Source organism: Saccopteryx bilineata, chromosome 7 (genome assembly GCF_036850765.1).
Source record: "Saccopteryx bilineata isolate mSacBil1 chromosome 7, mSacBil1_pri_phased_curated, whole genome shotgun sequence".
Lineage (NCBI taxonomy): Eukaryota > Metazoa > Chordata > Mammalia > Chiroptera > Emballonuridae > Saccopteryx > Saccopteryx bilineata.
The window spans coordinates 98,910,947-98,927,618 of NC_089496.1; the positions used below are offsets into that span (position 1 = coordinate 98,910,947).

The following is a 16,672-nucleotide window of genomic DNA, read 5'->3' on the forward strand; positions in this document are numbered from 1 at the left end:
AGTCCCGCATGGCCAGCTCTCATTTAACTTCACGAGCAGAGGACTGCCACTGTGCCCAGCTGGTCCAGTCAGACGGCAGCTGGGCTGAGTGAGTTAAGGGGCTCCTGCCTGGGCTGTCTGGGAAGATCTGCGTGGCTGCTTGGTTCCAAATTCAGATTCACTGGACTGTTAGGTGAACCTTTTTGAATTCGTCTCCCCTCTGCTTCATTTGGGCCATAAATCAGAAACTGGAATTTCCTTTCAAAGCAACTACATACACTCAGGATGGCTCCTGACTTGAAAAAGTCTCCGGGGAAGGCCACATGATCTAAAGATGAGACTTGAGTGAGGCCATTGGGGAGAGACTAGAAATGGTGGGCAAAGAGGAAAGAATGCCCCCCAAAAAAAGATCAAGAGAGAAAGGTTGGCTGGGTATCCATGAATCTCTCTCTCTCCATTGACAAGAGTGTGGTGGTTGGGGGGGGGCACAAAGAAAACTAGATAGAAGGTGACGGAGGACAATCTGACTTTGGGTGATGGATATGCAACATAATTGATCGACAAGATAACCTGGACACGTTTTCTTTGAACATATGTACCCTGATTTATTGATGTCACCCTAGTAAAATTAATAATAATAAAAAAAAGAATATCTCTCTCTCTCTCTCTCTCTCTCTCTCACACACACACACACACACACACACACACACTCTCTCTTTATTGTCAACCTTGGATGCATATTAGCATCACCTGGGCGCTTTAAAAACCCTGATGCCCAGGTAGAATCTCTACAGCTGAGATCCGGGCAGCAGTAGTTATTAAAGTTCCCCATGTAATTATTATGTGAAACCACAGTGGAAAATAATAGTTCCAAAGGGTTACACGTGATCAAATTTTGTTCCGTGTCTTACTAATTTTACCCTTAATTCTCTGGTGGAATGTGCTAAGAGACAATCAAGAAAAGAAAAAAAGCCTGAATATATCCTTTGTAAGTGTACAACTGGGCACCATTTATTTAAAAAAAAAAAAAATCAGGGACAGAAATCTATGCTGAAGAAACGTTCACATATGTCCACAAAGATGCAAGGCTGCTCATTGCAGTGATTTATAATAATAAAAAATGACAAGTAACCAAAATGTGTATCATTCAATACTGCATGGCAGATCCTTACAGTGAAACACTGTGTAGTCCTTAAGACAGAATGAGGCAAATCTGTATATACAAATATAAGGTGAGAGATACTCAGGCAGCAGGAACAGTATGTGCAAAGGCTCTGGGGTGGGAATGTGTCTGGCATGTTGGATGCACAAGAAGGTGGCCAGTGTGATTGAAAGGAAAAAGCCACAGGAGACAGAATTAGGAAGGTGTCGTGGGCTGAATGGCAGTCCCTAAAGATATATGTCCATGTCCTAATCCCCAGATCCTGTGACTGTGCCCTTATTTGGGAGGGGAAGAAAAGTCTTTGCAAATATAATTAAGTGTCTTGGGTGGAGGGGATCATCTTGGATTACACAGATGGGCCCTAATCCAATGACAAGGGTCCTTAAAGGAGACAGACAGAAGAGAGACATTTTGAGGATGAGTCAATGTGAAGATAGAGATGGAGATTGGAGCCACGTGGCCACCATGAAGGCTGGGCCAGCCACCAAAAACACTGGAAGGAGCAGCAAAGAGTGAATTTGCCCTTGAGCTTCGGGAGGACACACAGCCCTCTTGAATCTTGATTTTGAACCTCTAGCCTCTGGGACTAAAAGAGAATAAACTGTTGTTGTTTCAATCCAGCCAGTGGCAATTTATTATGGCGGTGCCAGGACACTAACATAGAAGGCTGCGGAGGCCAGTTTAGAGGCCTCTGGCTGTTTCGCAGGGCAGGGTAAGGACTTAGTTTTCACTCCCCACCTGGACAGCCAGGGAGGCTATTGTACAGAGAAGCAACAGGATCTGACCTATTTTCTAACAAGACCTGGCTGCTGTCACAGAATAAATTACGTAATCCGGAGTCCTTTGATGTTTTTCATCCAACTGCAATTGTTTAATAATTCTTTAAAAAATATATTTGGAGTTTAAAAGGAAAAAATAAGAATGAAAAAAAATCGTAAATGAATAAACGTTTAAGAAAAACAATCGCCCAAACAAGCATTTATAAGCTAAGCCTGATCCCCAAAGCCCCCACGGGAGACACGCCATTTTACCGTCCGCAGTCTCGCTGCGGTCGCCGAAAGGGCCGTGGCCAGGGTGCTGGATGAGCTCGCTCATCAGAATGGCGAAGCTGTACACGTCTCCCTTTGGGGTGCCCGAGCGGGGTGCCTCTGGGAGCCGCAGAAGCTCCGGGGCGGTCCAGTAGAGCTCTGCAAAGCAACGAGACGTGGGCCCGGCGTGAGAGAGGTCGGGGCAGAACCAGAGCGCCACCCTTTCCGTGCCAGGGGCACTCAGGAGAAAGGAAGGCATCCTGAGCAGTCAGCCTCCACGGGCGTCTGACTTCAGGGGCGACTAGGGGCCCGTGCGTGTGAAAACAGACAATAACCAGGAAGGACGGCACTAAGACGTTAGCAGGGGTGACCGCAGGGCTGTGCTGTGACAGGTGGCGTTCCTTTTGCTTTTCTCTTCTGGAATCGCCTACATCACATAAAAGTAACCATTTTAAATTGAGCAATTCTGCGACATTCAGTACGTTTACAATGTTGCACAACCGCTACCTCTATTCAGTTCTAAACATTTCCATCACTCCCAAGTGAAACCCAGTAAGCAGTTTCCCCCTGTTCCCTCTGTCTCCAGCCCCTGAAAACCACTAGTCTGCATTTTGTCTCTAGATCCATCTATTCTGGATATTTTATATACTTAGTGAGGTGTAGAAGTTTCTGTTATCATAGGTTATACTCATTAAAAGAAAACAGATTGGAGGATGGAGAAGTAGGAGTGACTACAGCACCTTATTTACACTTGATCTTAGCCAAAAGGCCGAGAAGCGATACAGCACCTTATTTAATTGCCTCCTCTGTCTTGCTCTGTGAGACAGATCCTATCCCTGCTTACAGAACCTCCCTACATGCGCTCGGCACAGCTGCTGGCCACGTGCTGCTCCAGAGAGGTGGTCAGGGCTGCAGGCACTGGCTCAGCGGGCCCGGAGAAGTGAAAGCTGAGATGGAAGCACGCTCAATTAACTCTGGACACATAGGAAGAGTCCCCGAGCCTCAGTTGCTCACATTGAAAGGAGGGTTGGACTGCAGATGGTGGGTCTTATTTTGAGAAGTGCATCAGAATCACTTGGGAGCTTTTAAAAATAATATGATGCTCTTGCCCCAGAGTATCTTCAGATACTCTGATTCCGCGGGGTGGGTCCCAGCCACTGATAAAAGCTTCTCAGATGATATGGGAACACAGAGAATAGAGACTTGCCACACGCCTCACCCTGAAAGTGCCTGGCTGGTCATCATTCAACACTGAGAAGGTGGGAAGATGTGATGGGACACAGATGACTACAGAGAAGGACAGTGACTGGGATAAGAACCAGTTCTCCTAACTCAGACAACACATGATGGACTCACACCACCTGTTCTCGTCGCCTTGGGTGAATAGAACAGCCACATGCCACCAGGTCCAAAGCAAGATCCCCCTGCAGGTGCCTGTGCACGTGAGCATCAGGAAGCAGAAATGGGGTAAGAAACCCCTTTACCGCTCTGTTGATAGTGGGTCCAGGTCCAGCCGGTGGTTACCTGAGTGGTCCACTGTTTTCTCATTATATGTTCTGAGTGTCCGACCGTACTTGAGTTCCCACAGCCCAAATCCCGACAGCTTCACCTGCATCCGACCATCCACCAGGCAGTTGGAAAGCTTCAGGTTGCCATGGGACCTCAGTGGGCTTCTGTGAAGGAACAGCATGCCCTAGGAAAGAGAAATGAACCAGCGAACAAGAGCAAGTGCTGATGGACACCAGGGGAAGGAGAGAAAGATGGACAAGAACACAGACCCAGGGTAAGGGATCTAGCTATCTCTGTTCCTTTCTTCAAGAGCCACTGACGCAGCCATTCACCAAAGGAGTCAGCCGGGGCATGGACACCCCAAAAAAGAAGAAAACAATTTTTAGTCCCTTCATGTGGAGCCATGAAGGCAAGACCAGCTTAAAATAAATATAGCTTAGTGGTCAGACTCCTGAGTTCAATTCCCAGTCCTACCATTTAGTAGAGGACAAATTGCCTTACCCCTGTCAGCCTCATTCTTCTCACCATGGTAGAAATGACAGAGAACCTTACCCCATAGACTGACTGTGGAAATTAAATGTGATAATGCACATGAGACACCTGACATGGTACATGACACAAAGTAAATATCCGCTTAAGTGATAATGAAAATTTTGTGTAAGTTTAATAAAGAGTATGTACTTAATCAAAAAAGCTTGCTAAGGGAAGGGAGTCAGAAAGGCAGAGATATAAGAGCCAAGACCGGGGAATAACCTAAGTGTCCCTTGATGAATGACTGGATGAAGAAGATGTGGCACATGTGTATAATGGAATACTACTCAGTCATAAAAAATAAAATATTGGCATTTGCGACAACAAGGATGGATCTGGAGAGTCCTGCGTTAAGTGAAATAAGTCAGACAGAAGAGAACAAGAACCATGTGATTTCATTTATATGTAGGATATAAACTAGAGAGCAACAAACGAACAAACAAGACTACAAACTCACAGACACAGACGACAGGATGATGGTAACCAGAGGGGCAGGGGGTGGGGAAAGATGAAAATGACAAAGGGGGTAGAGAAGGCGTCCCCAAACTACGGCCTGCAGGCCGCATGTGGTCCCCTGAGGCCATTTATCCGGCCCCCGCCGCACTTCTGGAAGGGGCACCTCTTTCATTGGTGGTCAGTGAGAGGAGCACCGTATGTGGTGGCCCTCCAACAGTCTGAGGGACAGTGAACTGGCCCCCTGTGTCAAAAGTTTGGGGACCCCTGGCGATGGAAGGAGACTAGACTTTGGGGAGGGAACACACAGACCAATACACAGACGGCGTGTTATAAAACTGTGCACCTGAAACTTATGTTATTAACCAATGTCACTCTAATCAAATTAACTTTAAAAAAAACAAATAAAGACAGCGGGAGATGAGGGTGTAGGGGAGTTTCCCACGGGCAGAGAGGGGCTCGAGGAAAGAGCCGGAGTTGAGGAGGGAAATGATTCTTTGGGAAGGACAGGCCGAAGAAGAGCTCAATTTGGAAAATGAGAATTGTCATACTGGAAACCAGGTTAGAGAGGCAGATGTATTTCTCTGTTATTTCCAAGGGCAGATCCAGAAGGGGGAAGGGCTAACTGCATTGCAGATGCCAACCTTAATAGTTGGGGGCAGAGAGGGACCCATTGTTTGTCCTCTTGGTTTTTCTTTCCTTACTTTTTCTTTACAAGCTTCATGAGAAAGCATTTCAGTAATATTCATCAGGCATTGCCATTGCCTTGGGCTTAAAATACTGACATAAATACATTCTGTGTCACATATCTCTGAATCATTTACTTTCAGAATACTTTGGAAGCCGGTAGGAAACTGACAGTCTCACTCTGTCACAGGAACAGGGCTGTGGGAAGGGCTATGGTAGCGTAGACTTACCTGGATCAGCCTCACACCTGCCTCAGCAGAGAGACTTCTGAGCAAAAGCAAAACTGACAGTGCCTCATTCTCGAGGCTGTTACCAATTCTGGGTTTTCTTTTATCTTTTAAGTTTCAAGTGTTAACCTTATGCCAGGTAGCGACCTAAGTCCCTCACTTGAACTAGCTCGTGTAACCCCTAGTGACCTTCGGGGGTAGGAGGTATTATCATCAACCTCATTTTACAGACACAAAGAGGGAGAAATGAACTTGGCCCAGGTCACACAGCTGGCCAGAGGCAGAGCTGGGTTGGGAATTCCGCAGTGTGATTTCCAATCCAGCCTCTTGACCTCCTACTCCTTTGCTAATAAAAGAACCTTTGAGGGGCAGAGAGTGAGAAGTGATTATTTAGCTAAGAGGTTCCATGGACATCCATACTGTAATATGGGTTCACAAAGAACAAAGAAGGAACCATAAATCTTTCTTTGAGACTTACTTTGCACTATGCATTGAAGTACAGTGGTACCTTGAGATACGAACAGACCAACATACGAATATTTTATGATACAAGCTGCAACTCGGTCCGTATTTTTGTTCGAGATTCGAGCAAAATTCTGAGATACGAGTCGTGATTCGGGAAGCTGCCACTAGTTGGAGCATTGGCGCACTGGTCCAGTATTGGCAGTTTGATATATGAGTTGACTTACGAGCTCGATTACAGAACGAATTAAATTCATATCTCAAGGTACCGCTGTATTGGGAACAAGATACCTTATATATATTGTCACATTTAGCCTTTCCTGAGCCAGTTAGTATTTTCCTTCTCTGTTTCACAACAAGGAGACTCAGGGGTATTTGTTTTTGTGTTTGTTTTAATTTATTGATTTTATAGGTGGGGGTAGAGCAAGAAGCATCAAGTCATAGTTGCTTCGCTTTAGTTGTTCATTGATGGCTTGTTGTATGTGCCCTGACTGGGCAAGCCCAGGGTTTCAAACTGGCGACCTCAGCATTCTAGGTCAACGCTCTATTCACTGCACCACCACAGGCCAGGCATACTCAGGGTTTTAAACTGCTCCCAAGGATTGGGGACAGAGCTGGGATAGAAGTCCAGGCTGGGTTGCCTTCGAAGTCTAGCTGCTTCTAAACCACTAGATGTTACTGTTGCCAGTGCCCTGAGTGATTGTAGAGGAAAAGGAGGGTGGTCAAAGCACACATACATCTCCTAACCTCCTGATACAACAGCAGCCAGCTTCAAATGAATCTCAAGCCCAGCTGAGAAGGCAGTGACGTCATCCAAGGGCATGGCTGAGGAGGCACTGGCCCTTCAGTGTCCCAGGAAGGAGGAATGTGTGGAGAGCTCCTGAATGGACCATTGCCCCTGGAGACCTCTTGGGCACCAACTCAGTGACTCACCACTTCCTCCAGCAGTGACGACAGGCTGAGTCATGCTTCCACTTTAGCAAGAGCCTAAGCCAATAGTGCATTGCAAAGACAGGCTAATATAGAAAGCAATAAAGAAACTTGCAGGACAGTAAATACATCACCCTTGCCCGGCCCCCCCAAAATTCAGGAAGTCATATTCCTTTAGCAAAGTGACTTGCTTGCTTTTTGAGATAATAAAGTTGAATCACACTTTGGAAAATACAACCAACAGACTCACCTAAACCTCGAGGGGCCTGGCTTGGACTGCCTTTGGGATTTCTCCAGGGAGGCTCCTGCTGGCCGCCTCAGGGCTTGAAATCTGGGGAGACCTGTGTCCACTCCAGAGTCCTCTCTGACCTCTCAGAGACCTCTCCACGATCGGGGCTGCCTCAGGTATAAGGCATTTTACGTTCTGGTAAATGCCTTGCTAGCACCAGACCCACCTCAGGTATAAGGCATTTTACGTTCTGGTCACCACTGGCCCCCCTGACATTTTATTTATTTATTTATTTATTTATTTATTTATTTTAGATTTTTTTTAAAATTTATTCATTTCAGAGAGAGGGGAGAGAGAGAGAGAGAGAGAGAGAGAGAGAAGGGGGAAGGAGCAGAAAGCATCAACTCCCATATGTTGATCAGGGAAGCCTGGGGTTTCGAACCAGCAACCTCAGCATTCCAGGTTGATGCTTTACCCACTGCGCTACCGCAGGTCAGGCTCCCCTGACATATTAGAAGAGCTCATTCCATCAGGGCATAAACCACTTGTCTGAGGATGCTCAGAATCCCATGTCTGTAGTCCTTTCCAGGAGATAGCATGTATCTCTTTGTGGTGGCGGTCCCTTTTCTATCTTGATAGAAATGCAGGGGTATATATGCATTGTCAGGGAACAAAGAGAACGATGAGAAGTGTGCGATTCGTGTGCCAGATTGTATGCATTTTGGCAATTCTATCACCCGCCTATCGGCCAGGTACCTTTATGCCCCGCAGGGCTCCTATCTCTGGGTCCCTGGTACTTGGCAGCAAGAAAACACAGCGCGTCTCAGCTACGGAGACAGACTAGGCTGGCTGCAGGCCCGATCCGCCCCTCTGCAGCTGGGCAGATTACTTCACCTCACTAAGCCTCATTTTTATCCGTCATGAAATAGAGTAAATATTTATATTAATATTGGAGTTGATGAATTAATAATAAAGCTTATTGTGAACTGCCCCCATCTACTTGAAAGATAATACAAATCACACATATAATTTTAACTTTGTCATTAACAGGTGAAATGATGTTTAATAATAGTTTATTTAAACCAATGTATATTTTAAGACCTTACCATTTTAACATGCAGTCAACATAAAAATATTAGTTGGGTTTTTTGGGTTTTTTTTTTTTAGCTAAGTCTTCGAAAGCTAGCATAAACTTTACACTAATAGCACATCTCAGTTTGGACAAGTCATGTTGCCAGTGTTCTAGTCACGTGTGGCTGGTGGCTACTATTTTTGGATGATGCAGACTTGTCCCATAGGAGTGTTAAAGGAATGAAATAAATGTTTATTTAGTACTAGTAATGGAGTTACCGGTCTAAGAGTAATACTACTGCTCCTACTAATACTGACAATTAATCTTTACTAAATACCTTCAACGGGTTAGGCTTATTCTAACCATTTCATATATCTTAGTTCTCATAACAACCCTATGAGGTAGGGACTCCTGTTATCTTTATTTTATTCACAGGGAAACTGAAGCTCAGAGTAGTTAAGGCCACCTGGTCAGTAAGTAGCAGAAGAGAGTTCAAACTCCCAAGACGACTTCTGTGCCAACTGCCCTTCATCCTCTTACTCTATTGAGACTTCTCTTCCTCAGACAGGAAGGCCCAACTCAACTCAGGCAGAGTATTACACGCTCCCAAGCTCCTTCCCAGACTGGCCCCACTGCTAAACCCCTTGGAGACAGGACAGTGGCCCTTACTCCTCTGTGCCCTCCATACTCAGAATCAGGTTTGGCCAAAATCAGGTGCTCTATATACTCTTGTTACTTTTACAAAGTCTTGGCACCACGGAATCTCTCTGACACCTGGTGTAGGGCAGGTTCTGCTCAAATAGACATCAGTAGACGACTTGTTTTCATGATTGGCATCTGGTGGCCAGAAGTACAATCTGACCCACAGAGCTTGGCCCAGTGCCCAAGTTCATGTCAAAGTCACCCATGGCCAAGCTCTAAGAGGCTGCAGTACTTTTCGTCCCCTTTCAAGGAACACTGGCAGAGTAATTGGCCATGAAGGGCCTAAATGTGCCTTGACCTAGCTCACTGTGACTTCCTTACACGGTCCCATCAGAGGCACACTGCGTTTCAAGAGAAAGCATTCCTTCCAAAGCAAGGTGCCAAGCTGTCCTTCCAGCATACAGTAGGGGAGTAAGGGATAGACTCAGTGACCTAGAGTAGCCGATGCCACCTGGGAGACTGTCCCCTTTAATTGTCATTCTCACCCGCCCCAGCATTTGTCCAGAGAAATTTTTGACTTAATGCTTCCGGAAAGCCAGAGGCCCACACCGAAGAGGCCAAACCTATTTGGCATTCCTACCTGGGTGAGAATTCACTAGCTTTCTCTTCACATCCAATAGAAGTGATGTCAGCTATTTTGAATGGGGCAGGAGAGAGATCACCGGGAGTCTGGAGTACTTCCCGGGGTTTGCTGGGTAGGGGAGGGAAATGTGGGTGGAGGGAAAAAGAGAGGAGCCAGGGTAAAGTCGCTATGTTGTGTTCTCCTATTTTATAACTGTGCCACTGCCACTTAAATCATTTTATATGTACATTTCCTGGCTGGCTTGTTTGTTTTCTTCCCCTCTAGCTAGATTTTAAGCCATTTAAAGTTAGAAATAAGTCCTTGTCTTCCTACAAAAGTGCCCAGGATATGATAAATCATTAACAGATGCTCAATAAAGCTCAAAAAAAAATGACAGCGCTGGCCTAGGTTGTCCATAGAGACCCAACCCCAAGGAGGTTTCTGTTTGTCTAACCTGTTTCTCACTAAGAAAATCAAAGTCTCACAGGGCTGCTAACACTCAGCTCCTTAGAAACAAAGAGCAATTAAATCCTTGGGAAAGAAAAGCCTTTAAATGTCAACAGGCCGTTCTCATCCACGGAGGCTGAGGTCTAGGGAGGGGACCAAAGCTACTTAATGAGTCATTGGCCCTAAACTCTAGAAGGGTAGAGCTTACGTTTCACCTTTGCAGCCCTCGCAACACTCAGGTTGGGTCTTGCCCACAGGTGGCTGTGGGTTGGTGGGTGGACTGTTGGTTGATAGATGATGAGCGACCCTGCTGGTTGTCAGGCTGAGGGGCTTCCTCACCAGAAGCCAATCCCAGGTCATGGGCTTGGCCCCCTCTTCTAACAACAAAGATGCAGTGAGTGTAGACAGAATAGCTGTATTCTAGCCCAGGCTGAGGAGACCAGCCTCAGGTCCATACTGACATGCCCCACCTGACTTCTCTCCCATCTGTGAAATGGGGATAATAATAGATATCTACCTTATAGTCTGTTGTAAAAATTAAGTAAATTAATATATACAGAGTACGAGAAAGAATTGGGGCCAAAGTAAGCACTAAATATGTCTTAGATATTATTATTATTACCCTCTTTTTATAGCCACTGCAGTTCTCTTTGTCCAAAGTAAAATTCTGCCTGCTTATCTAAATTTGTAGATCTGGCCTGACCTGTGGTGGCGCAGTGGATAGAGCATTGACCTGGAACGTTTAGGTTGCCGGTTCAAAACCCTGGGCTTGCCCGGTCAAGGCACATATGGGAGTTGATGCTTCCTGCTCCTCCCCCCTTCTCTCTCTCTCTCTCTCTCTCTCTCCTCTCCAAGATGAATTAAGTCTTTTAAAAATTCGCAGTTCTGCACCCTGTGCAACAGCTTTGTGCTTACTGCAGCACTGATGCCCATTTTGTGGGAAAGGAATCGGGGACTAGGGAAACGAAAGGAATATTAGGAATCCCCTCTCCTGTTTTACGGTCTAGTAATGAGTAGATTTTTCTTTTGCATAAAAAGTTCTATCCTAAAATGTAACTACCCTGCTCTTTCCTGATTGAGCAAACCTAGCATCCCTTCCAACTTTAGTATAAAATACTTTTCTCTCTTGAGATGTACTCAAGATCAGGGAGAGAGAAAAGAATGAAAAATCTGATTGAAGTGGTAGATTTCAGAAGTGGGATCACCTTGCTTGAAGAGGAGATCTGACAAGGACCAGAATTTTCGGGAAAATACAGTTTGCTTTAATCCAAGATGCAGAACAATGCAAAAACACTACGGTATTTGCTCTTTAAGTAAGTTTATGTTATACTCACATTGACTATGTTGTACGCAAATGAGAACTTGAATATCCAATCCATTTCATTACCTGCATTTCTCAAAACATCCTGAAAAACACGATTATTTAAAATATCACCAGTGATTCAACCTGAAGCACCGTGAGCTTCCTAATGTTAAATGGCTTTGGTTCTAATCCATTGGATGGCTTTGACTAGAACTAATACAACCTGAAACAGAGGTGACAGTTTTCCTGGAAAATATCATAACCGGATTCAATATTGAGAAAGTTACGCAGCCATGAGTTTTACAAACACTTCCTTGTTCCTGACATAAAGCGGATGGTCACATACTATAGGTAGGCTGGGCCCAGGAATGAAATCCAGGACTAGCAGTGACAGCTAGGGAGACAAAACCAAGCTCACATGCTTCCCATCCAGAACAAAGGAAACCAGACACACTGGCAACGCCACTGCTAATTTGATCCCTGCAGGCAGCCCAGCAAGATAATTCAGGTCTTGCAATTAGACCAAGGAGGAACTGTTCTTGGACACAGGGGCAAAAGCATTAATAAGGTTCCTCATTAGCTGCTGCTAACCAAACCTAAGGTAAGATTTGCTCTTTTACTTACCTTAAGACTTCCTTTCTTGCAATACTGAGTGATAATGCAGATGTTGGGTGCTTCTATACAAGCACCAAAGAAGGGAACAATGTTTCCGTGCCTTAATTCATACACCTGGAAATAATCATAGTAATAATAGTTTATGAGTCAAGTATGTCTTCTGTGCTAGGGATGATGCTATATGCTTTACATACTGTCAGTTCATTCTCACGCAGACCCTGGGAGGTAAGAACTATAGCTGCTCCCATTTTACAGATGAGAAAACTGATGCTCACAAGGTAAAGTAACGTGTCAAAGGTCATACCACTTGTCAGTGGCAGAGGTGGGAGACAAATCCAGCCAGGCTGCCTCCGGATATGAGCAAGAGGGATGATCAAAGTCTAACCTTAGCCAGGGACATTAACTAAAATCACAACCGAGCAAACAGAAATAGATCCAGCCCTGCTTCCTGGTGTTGACAGCTGTCAGTGCCTGGTGTGTGGGCCACAGCAGATAACAGATTCGGAGCAAGGAGTCAGACCCCATGGACATGGCTTCCTCTAAGGGCCAGATTCAAGGGAGGGGAGCAGTCATCACAGGTACAAAATATGAAGATGTTGAATTAAGGCCCGGAAGAATGAAGGGAAACAAGCACGGCCAGGAGGGACCCCGCGCCGCGGGTGCTGACGTCCGGGCTGTTGGGTGGTGGGGGGTGGGCCAAGCTAAGGAAAGCTGCTTTCTGCCCATGCACGGTGGATTGGGGCCACTCCCACCCCAGGGGGGAACAGAGAACAGGTGACCAGGGCCAGAGAACAGTGCCACTGTGTCTCCTCCCGGGGCGGGGACCTCACCAGCCGGATTTCCTGCAGCACAGATGGCTTCCTGATCCAGGCTTCTGCTTGGTCACCAACATAGCAGATGGCCACATGGTTTCCCTGGAACCAGAGACAAAGTGGAATGTTCTTAACCCAAGGTGATCCAGAAAAGGCTCTACTCAGAAAGAGCTAGGAAGGGGAGCAGGAAGACTGGCGAGAAACCAGTCTATGAAAAGGATCATCAAGCTCCTCATTACCTGAATCAGCCCCAGGGAGGCACTGAGCTAGCTGCGCAACACATAGGAGCTCACTCAACAGGCAGCACAGTCCCGCGAGTCCAGCAAAGTCCCAGACAAGACCCCTGAGGTCAGGTAACTTGTTCAAGGTCATACATTTGTAGGTAGCACAGCCAGAATTGGAACATTCGATTCCAACACTACATTTTCTCTATTACACAACAATGTCCCGTTATCATTCAGAGGAATAGTGAGTTGAGGTTATAAGAGTAAGTCTGGAGTCAGATACCTGGTTCAAAGACCATTTCTACCATTTACTACCTACGTGACCTGGAGCAAGGGATTCAACCTCTCCAAGCCTCCATTTCCTCATCTGTACAATGGAGATTAAAAATAATACCTATCTCATAGGGTTGTTGTGAGGACTAAATTTAAACATGTGAACACTGTTATGTTAACTCAATGCCTGGCACATATCAAGTTCTCAGTAAATAGCATATCTTATTGTTATGAACTACTGAGTCTGCATTTATAGTCACATAATCAATCACCATAAAATATACCATATCCTGGAAAGATCTGGGTAGAGGAAGAGACAGAATCTGGACACATGAGAAGGTTAGCCTCAGTATGAATTAAATGTCAGCCACAGATCTGCCACTTTTACCATGGGATTAATTGCAAAGAACTCAGTACTGTGACAGGAGTTCCGAGGAGGAAGGGATCCTTGTGGGGAGAAGGAAAAGCTCCCTGGAAGCAGTGATGCTTAAGCTGAACCCTGAAGGATAAGAAAGTTCCAGATGGGGTGGGGGAGGAGCAGCAGGCATAGCATTGTCTGAGGGTGAAACATCCATGACATATCAGAAAGACCAATCGGAGGAGTATAGGATGTTGGCCAAGAAGAAAATTAAAAAGGGTTCTGAAAATAGGTTGGGGCTGGGCAGTAGAGAGCCTTGAGCCCCTTGTTAAAGGGTTTGGAAACCTTCATACCGTCAATAGACATGGGGAACCCAGCGATGGTGTTTGAGGGAGAAGTTGGAAGACATTTTAGGAAGATTAACCAATAATAACATGCTGCAGAGTGTTGGCTTCCATCTCTAAATGGCTAGCAGACTGTAATGCACAGATTTATATGAGTGGAGGTTGAATGGGTGATAATATCCAAGGAGGTCTTTTTGTAGTTTGCAAACTCAAGCAAACATTGAGAAAAACAGGTTCCATTGCCCAAGGAATGATTTCGTTCCAATCTTTGCTAAACCCAATTTAAGCAAGGAATAAGCCCTCCCCTTGCTTGGAGCTTCCTGCCCTTACTCTCTGGGGACTTCCTTTTCGAAGAGTAAATATAGATATTTTTTTCTTTATAAAAGTTTCCCCCAGGGGACTTGACCTTCTGAAGGAATGCTAAGCACAGACAGTCATAATGATCAGGCGTAGGATGGGAGGGTGAGGGGGCAGACAGGAATTAAACTGCAGGTTTCAGCAGCTTCCTGTTTATACTGTGGATGAATCAATACCCACGACTGATTCATCAGAGCTCAAATTCCAAAAATGAAGTGATCCATGCTCCAAGACTATACTGTTCAATATGATAGCCACTACCCCCATGATGCCAATTAAATGAAAATGATACAAAATTTAAAATGGAGCTCCCCAGTCACATTAACGTTGAACAGTCCCATGATGGTAAGTGGCTACCATACTGGACTGAGCAGATCTGGAATATTACCGCATTCATAGGAAGCTCTATTTGACAAAGATGAGTCTAACACAGAAGCCAGCACAGGAATCACCTGGGAGTTTGACAGGGAAAATGCAGACTCTCAGGCCCCAGCCCAGACCTGCTAAACCAGAGTCTGCCCTCTAACGAGAGCCTCTGAGGATTCATGGGCACATTATAGTTGAGGAACAGGAATCTGGAGTCAGAAGTCCACCCGGCATTTACCCGGAGAATGCCCTCCTATTCAGAATGCCCTCTTATTCAGAATGCCCTGCCTGACCTGCAGAGAACGAGACAGACATACACTTCATGCGATCACCTTTCTCTCAGAGGTACCTGGTAAAGCCCTACTGGGGCATAGAAGAGCTCTTCCCCCTGCTGGCTCTTGACAAGGGAGCTGAAGTCCCCAGGAATCATCACACTAGATGTGTTGCTGCTGTTCCCTCTCGACACAGGAGTGCCTCTCTGGGACGTCTGCAAAACAGGACCCAGTCCAGTGCCCTCAGCGGCATGAGCCAGTAATGAGGAGACTGTGCTCTTTGTCAACGAGGAAAATGAGTGTCAAAGTCACACAGATAATGAGAGAATCAGGACTCAAACCCTGATCTCTCTGACCAGAAGTGTGAGTGCTTAACCGCTACACGCATCGCTCTTGCCCCGTACCACCATATATGGTGCCATGGCCGAGAGAACGGGCTCTGGGGGCAGACTACCCAAATGCAAGTTCTGGCTCAGGACTTCGACCAGATGTGTGACCTGACGCGGAGTTATTTTCCCAAATACACATCTAACCATGTTATCTCTCTGCTTGATACACCTGGCAGCTCCCTAACACCTAGAGAATGTCTTTAAAGCTAAGGAACCTTGTTTTCCAAGGAAAGTCTTACTTGGAACACTAATGTAGAAACCAGGAAAGTCAAAGCTGCTTTGGCTGAAGAGGGAAGAGGAGGGCTCAGAATTCCTCCCACCACACCTGTACCCTTAATTTATTATTTATCCCATGACCAGACCAGTGAGCCTCAGAATCCCCAAGGACATCTGAAAACAACTCACTCGTAGACTTCAATCTCCTGGCCCGAGCATGTTGGGGCCTCCCTGGTCCTGCCAAGTCCCTTTCTTTTCTTTTTTCTTTTCTTTTTTTTTGAAAAATCATAACTTATTGAATGAATAGTATATGCAAGAATACCAAGAAAAGGAAACTAATTCCACAAACTACAATTCTGAAAATGAAGCCAAGATAAGAGGAACAAAATATACATATCCTGAGAGGTATATTGGATTTCGACACATAATGCATTCCTTACCTTTACAATGAACTTAAAAGTCTGTTAGAGCAAAAGTCTATTCCTTGGTCTAACTAGTGCTTTTTTTTTTTAAGGCAACAATATTAGATAGAACATTTCTTTTCTTTTTGTTTTTTACTTTAAGATATTTAAGAGCCACACATTTGTTCTGATAGATAGATAGGTTTTGACTTAACAGCAGCTCGACATAGCTTGTTATTCTCGTATTATCTTGAGTAGCATGTACCCCTGAGCAAGTTCTAGCTGAAATTGTAAAACTGTTGGTCTTTGAAATAAAATTTATTTCAGTTTTAGGTTTTTAATAAACTGAGCTGAAAGTAAAATAGAACCTCTCGCTCTCCATCCCCCCCCCCCCCCAGGAACAAAGAGCTCTTATTAAAGAATAGAAACTCAAGTCTACCTTGTCAGTCTAAAGAACATTTCTTACAAACATTACTGGGGAGACAATACAAGCGTCAGAATAATCGATACAGGCTTGCAAAGATTACAGGGTTTGATATCAATTACCAAAACAAAACAAGAAGGAAAAAAAGAAAAGACTCTTGAAAACGTCAAGCTCAAATATGCATGAAAGACAGTCATGGCAGTACTTTTTTGAAATTATAAATGTTATCTACTGACCAAATAATGTCATGCTTATTAAATGTGTTCCAAGCCGCCCAGCCCTGAGCACCCCACACCTTGGCATACTCTGTGTTACTTCTCTCCTACTCACCACTAGCA

General features: G+C 45.2%; 1 protein-coding gene across 1 annotated transcript in view; it reads right to left on the bottom strand.

The window, feature by feature from the left end:
* LOC136310275 (guanylate cyclase 2G-like) overlaps positions 1 to 16,672 on the bottom strand; it is a 49,246-nt gene that overhangs the window by 13,189 nt on the left and 19,385 nt on the right. Inside the window, exons 9-14 of the mRNA XM_066238646.1 lie at positions 14,982 to 15,119; positions 12,729 to 12,812; positions 11,908 to 12,012; positions 11,315 to 11,386; positions 3,694 to 3,862; positions 2,173 to 2,328 (exon numbers count right to left, since the gene is read on the bottom strand). Coding sequence (XP_066094743.1) covers positions 2,173 to 2,328; positions 3,694 to 3,862; positions 11,315 to 11,386; positions 11,908 to 12,012; positions 12,729 to 12,812; positions 14,982 to 15,119 — 724 coding nt within the window. The remainder of the gene's footprint in view (positions 1 to 2,172; positions 2,329 to 3,693; positions 3,863 to 11,314; positions 11,387 to 11,907; positions 12,013 to 12,728; positions 12,813 to 14,981; positions 15,120 to 16,672) is intronic.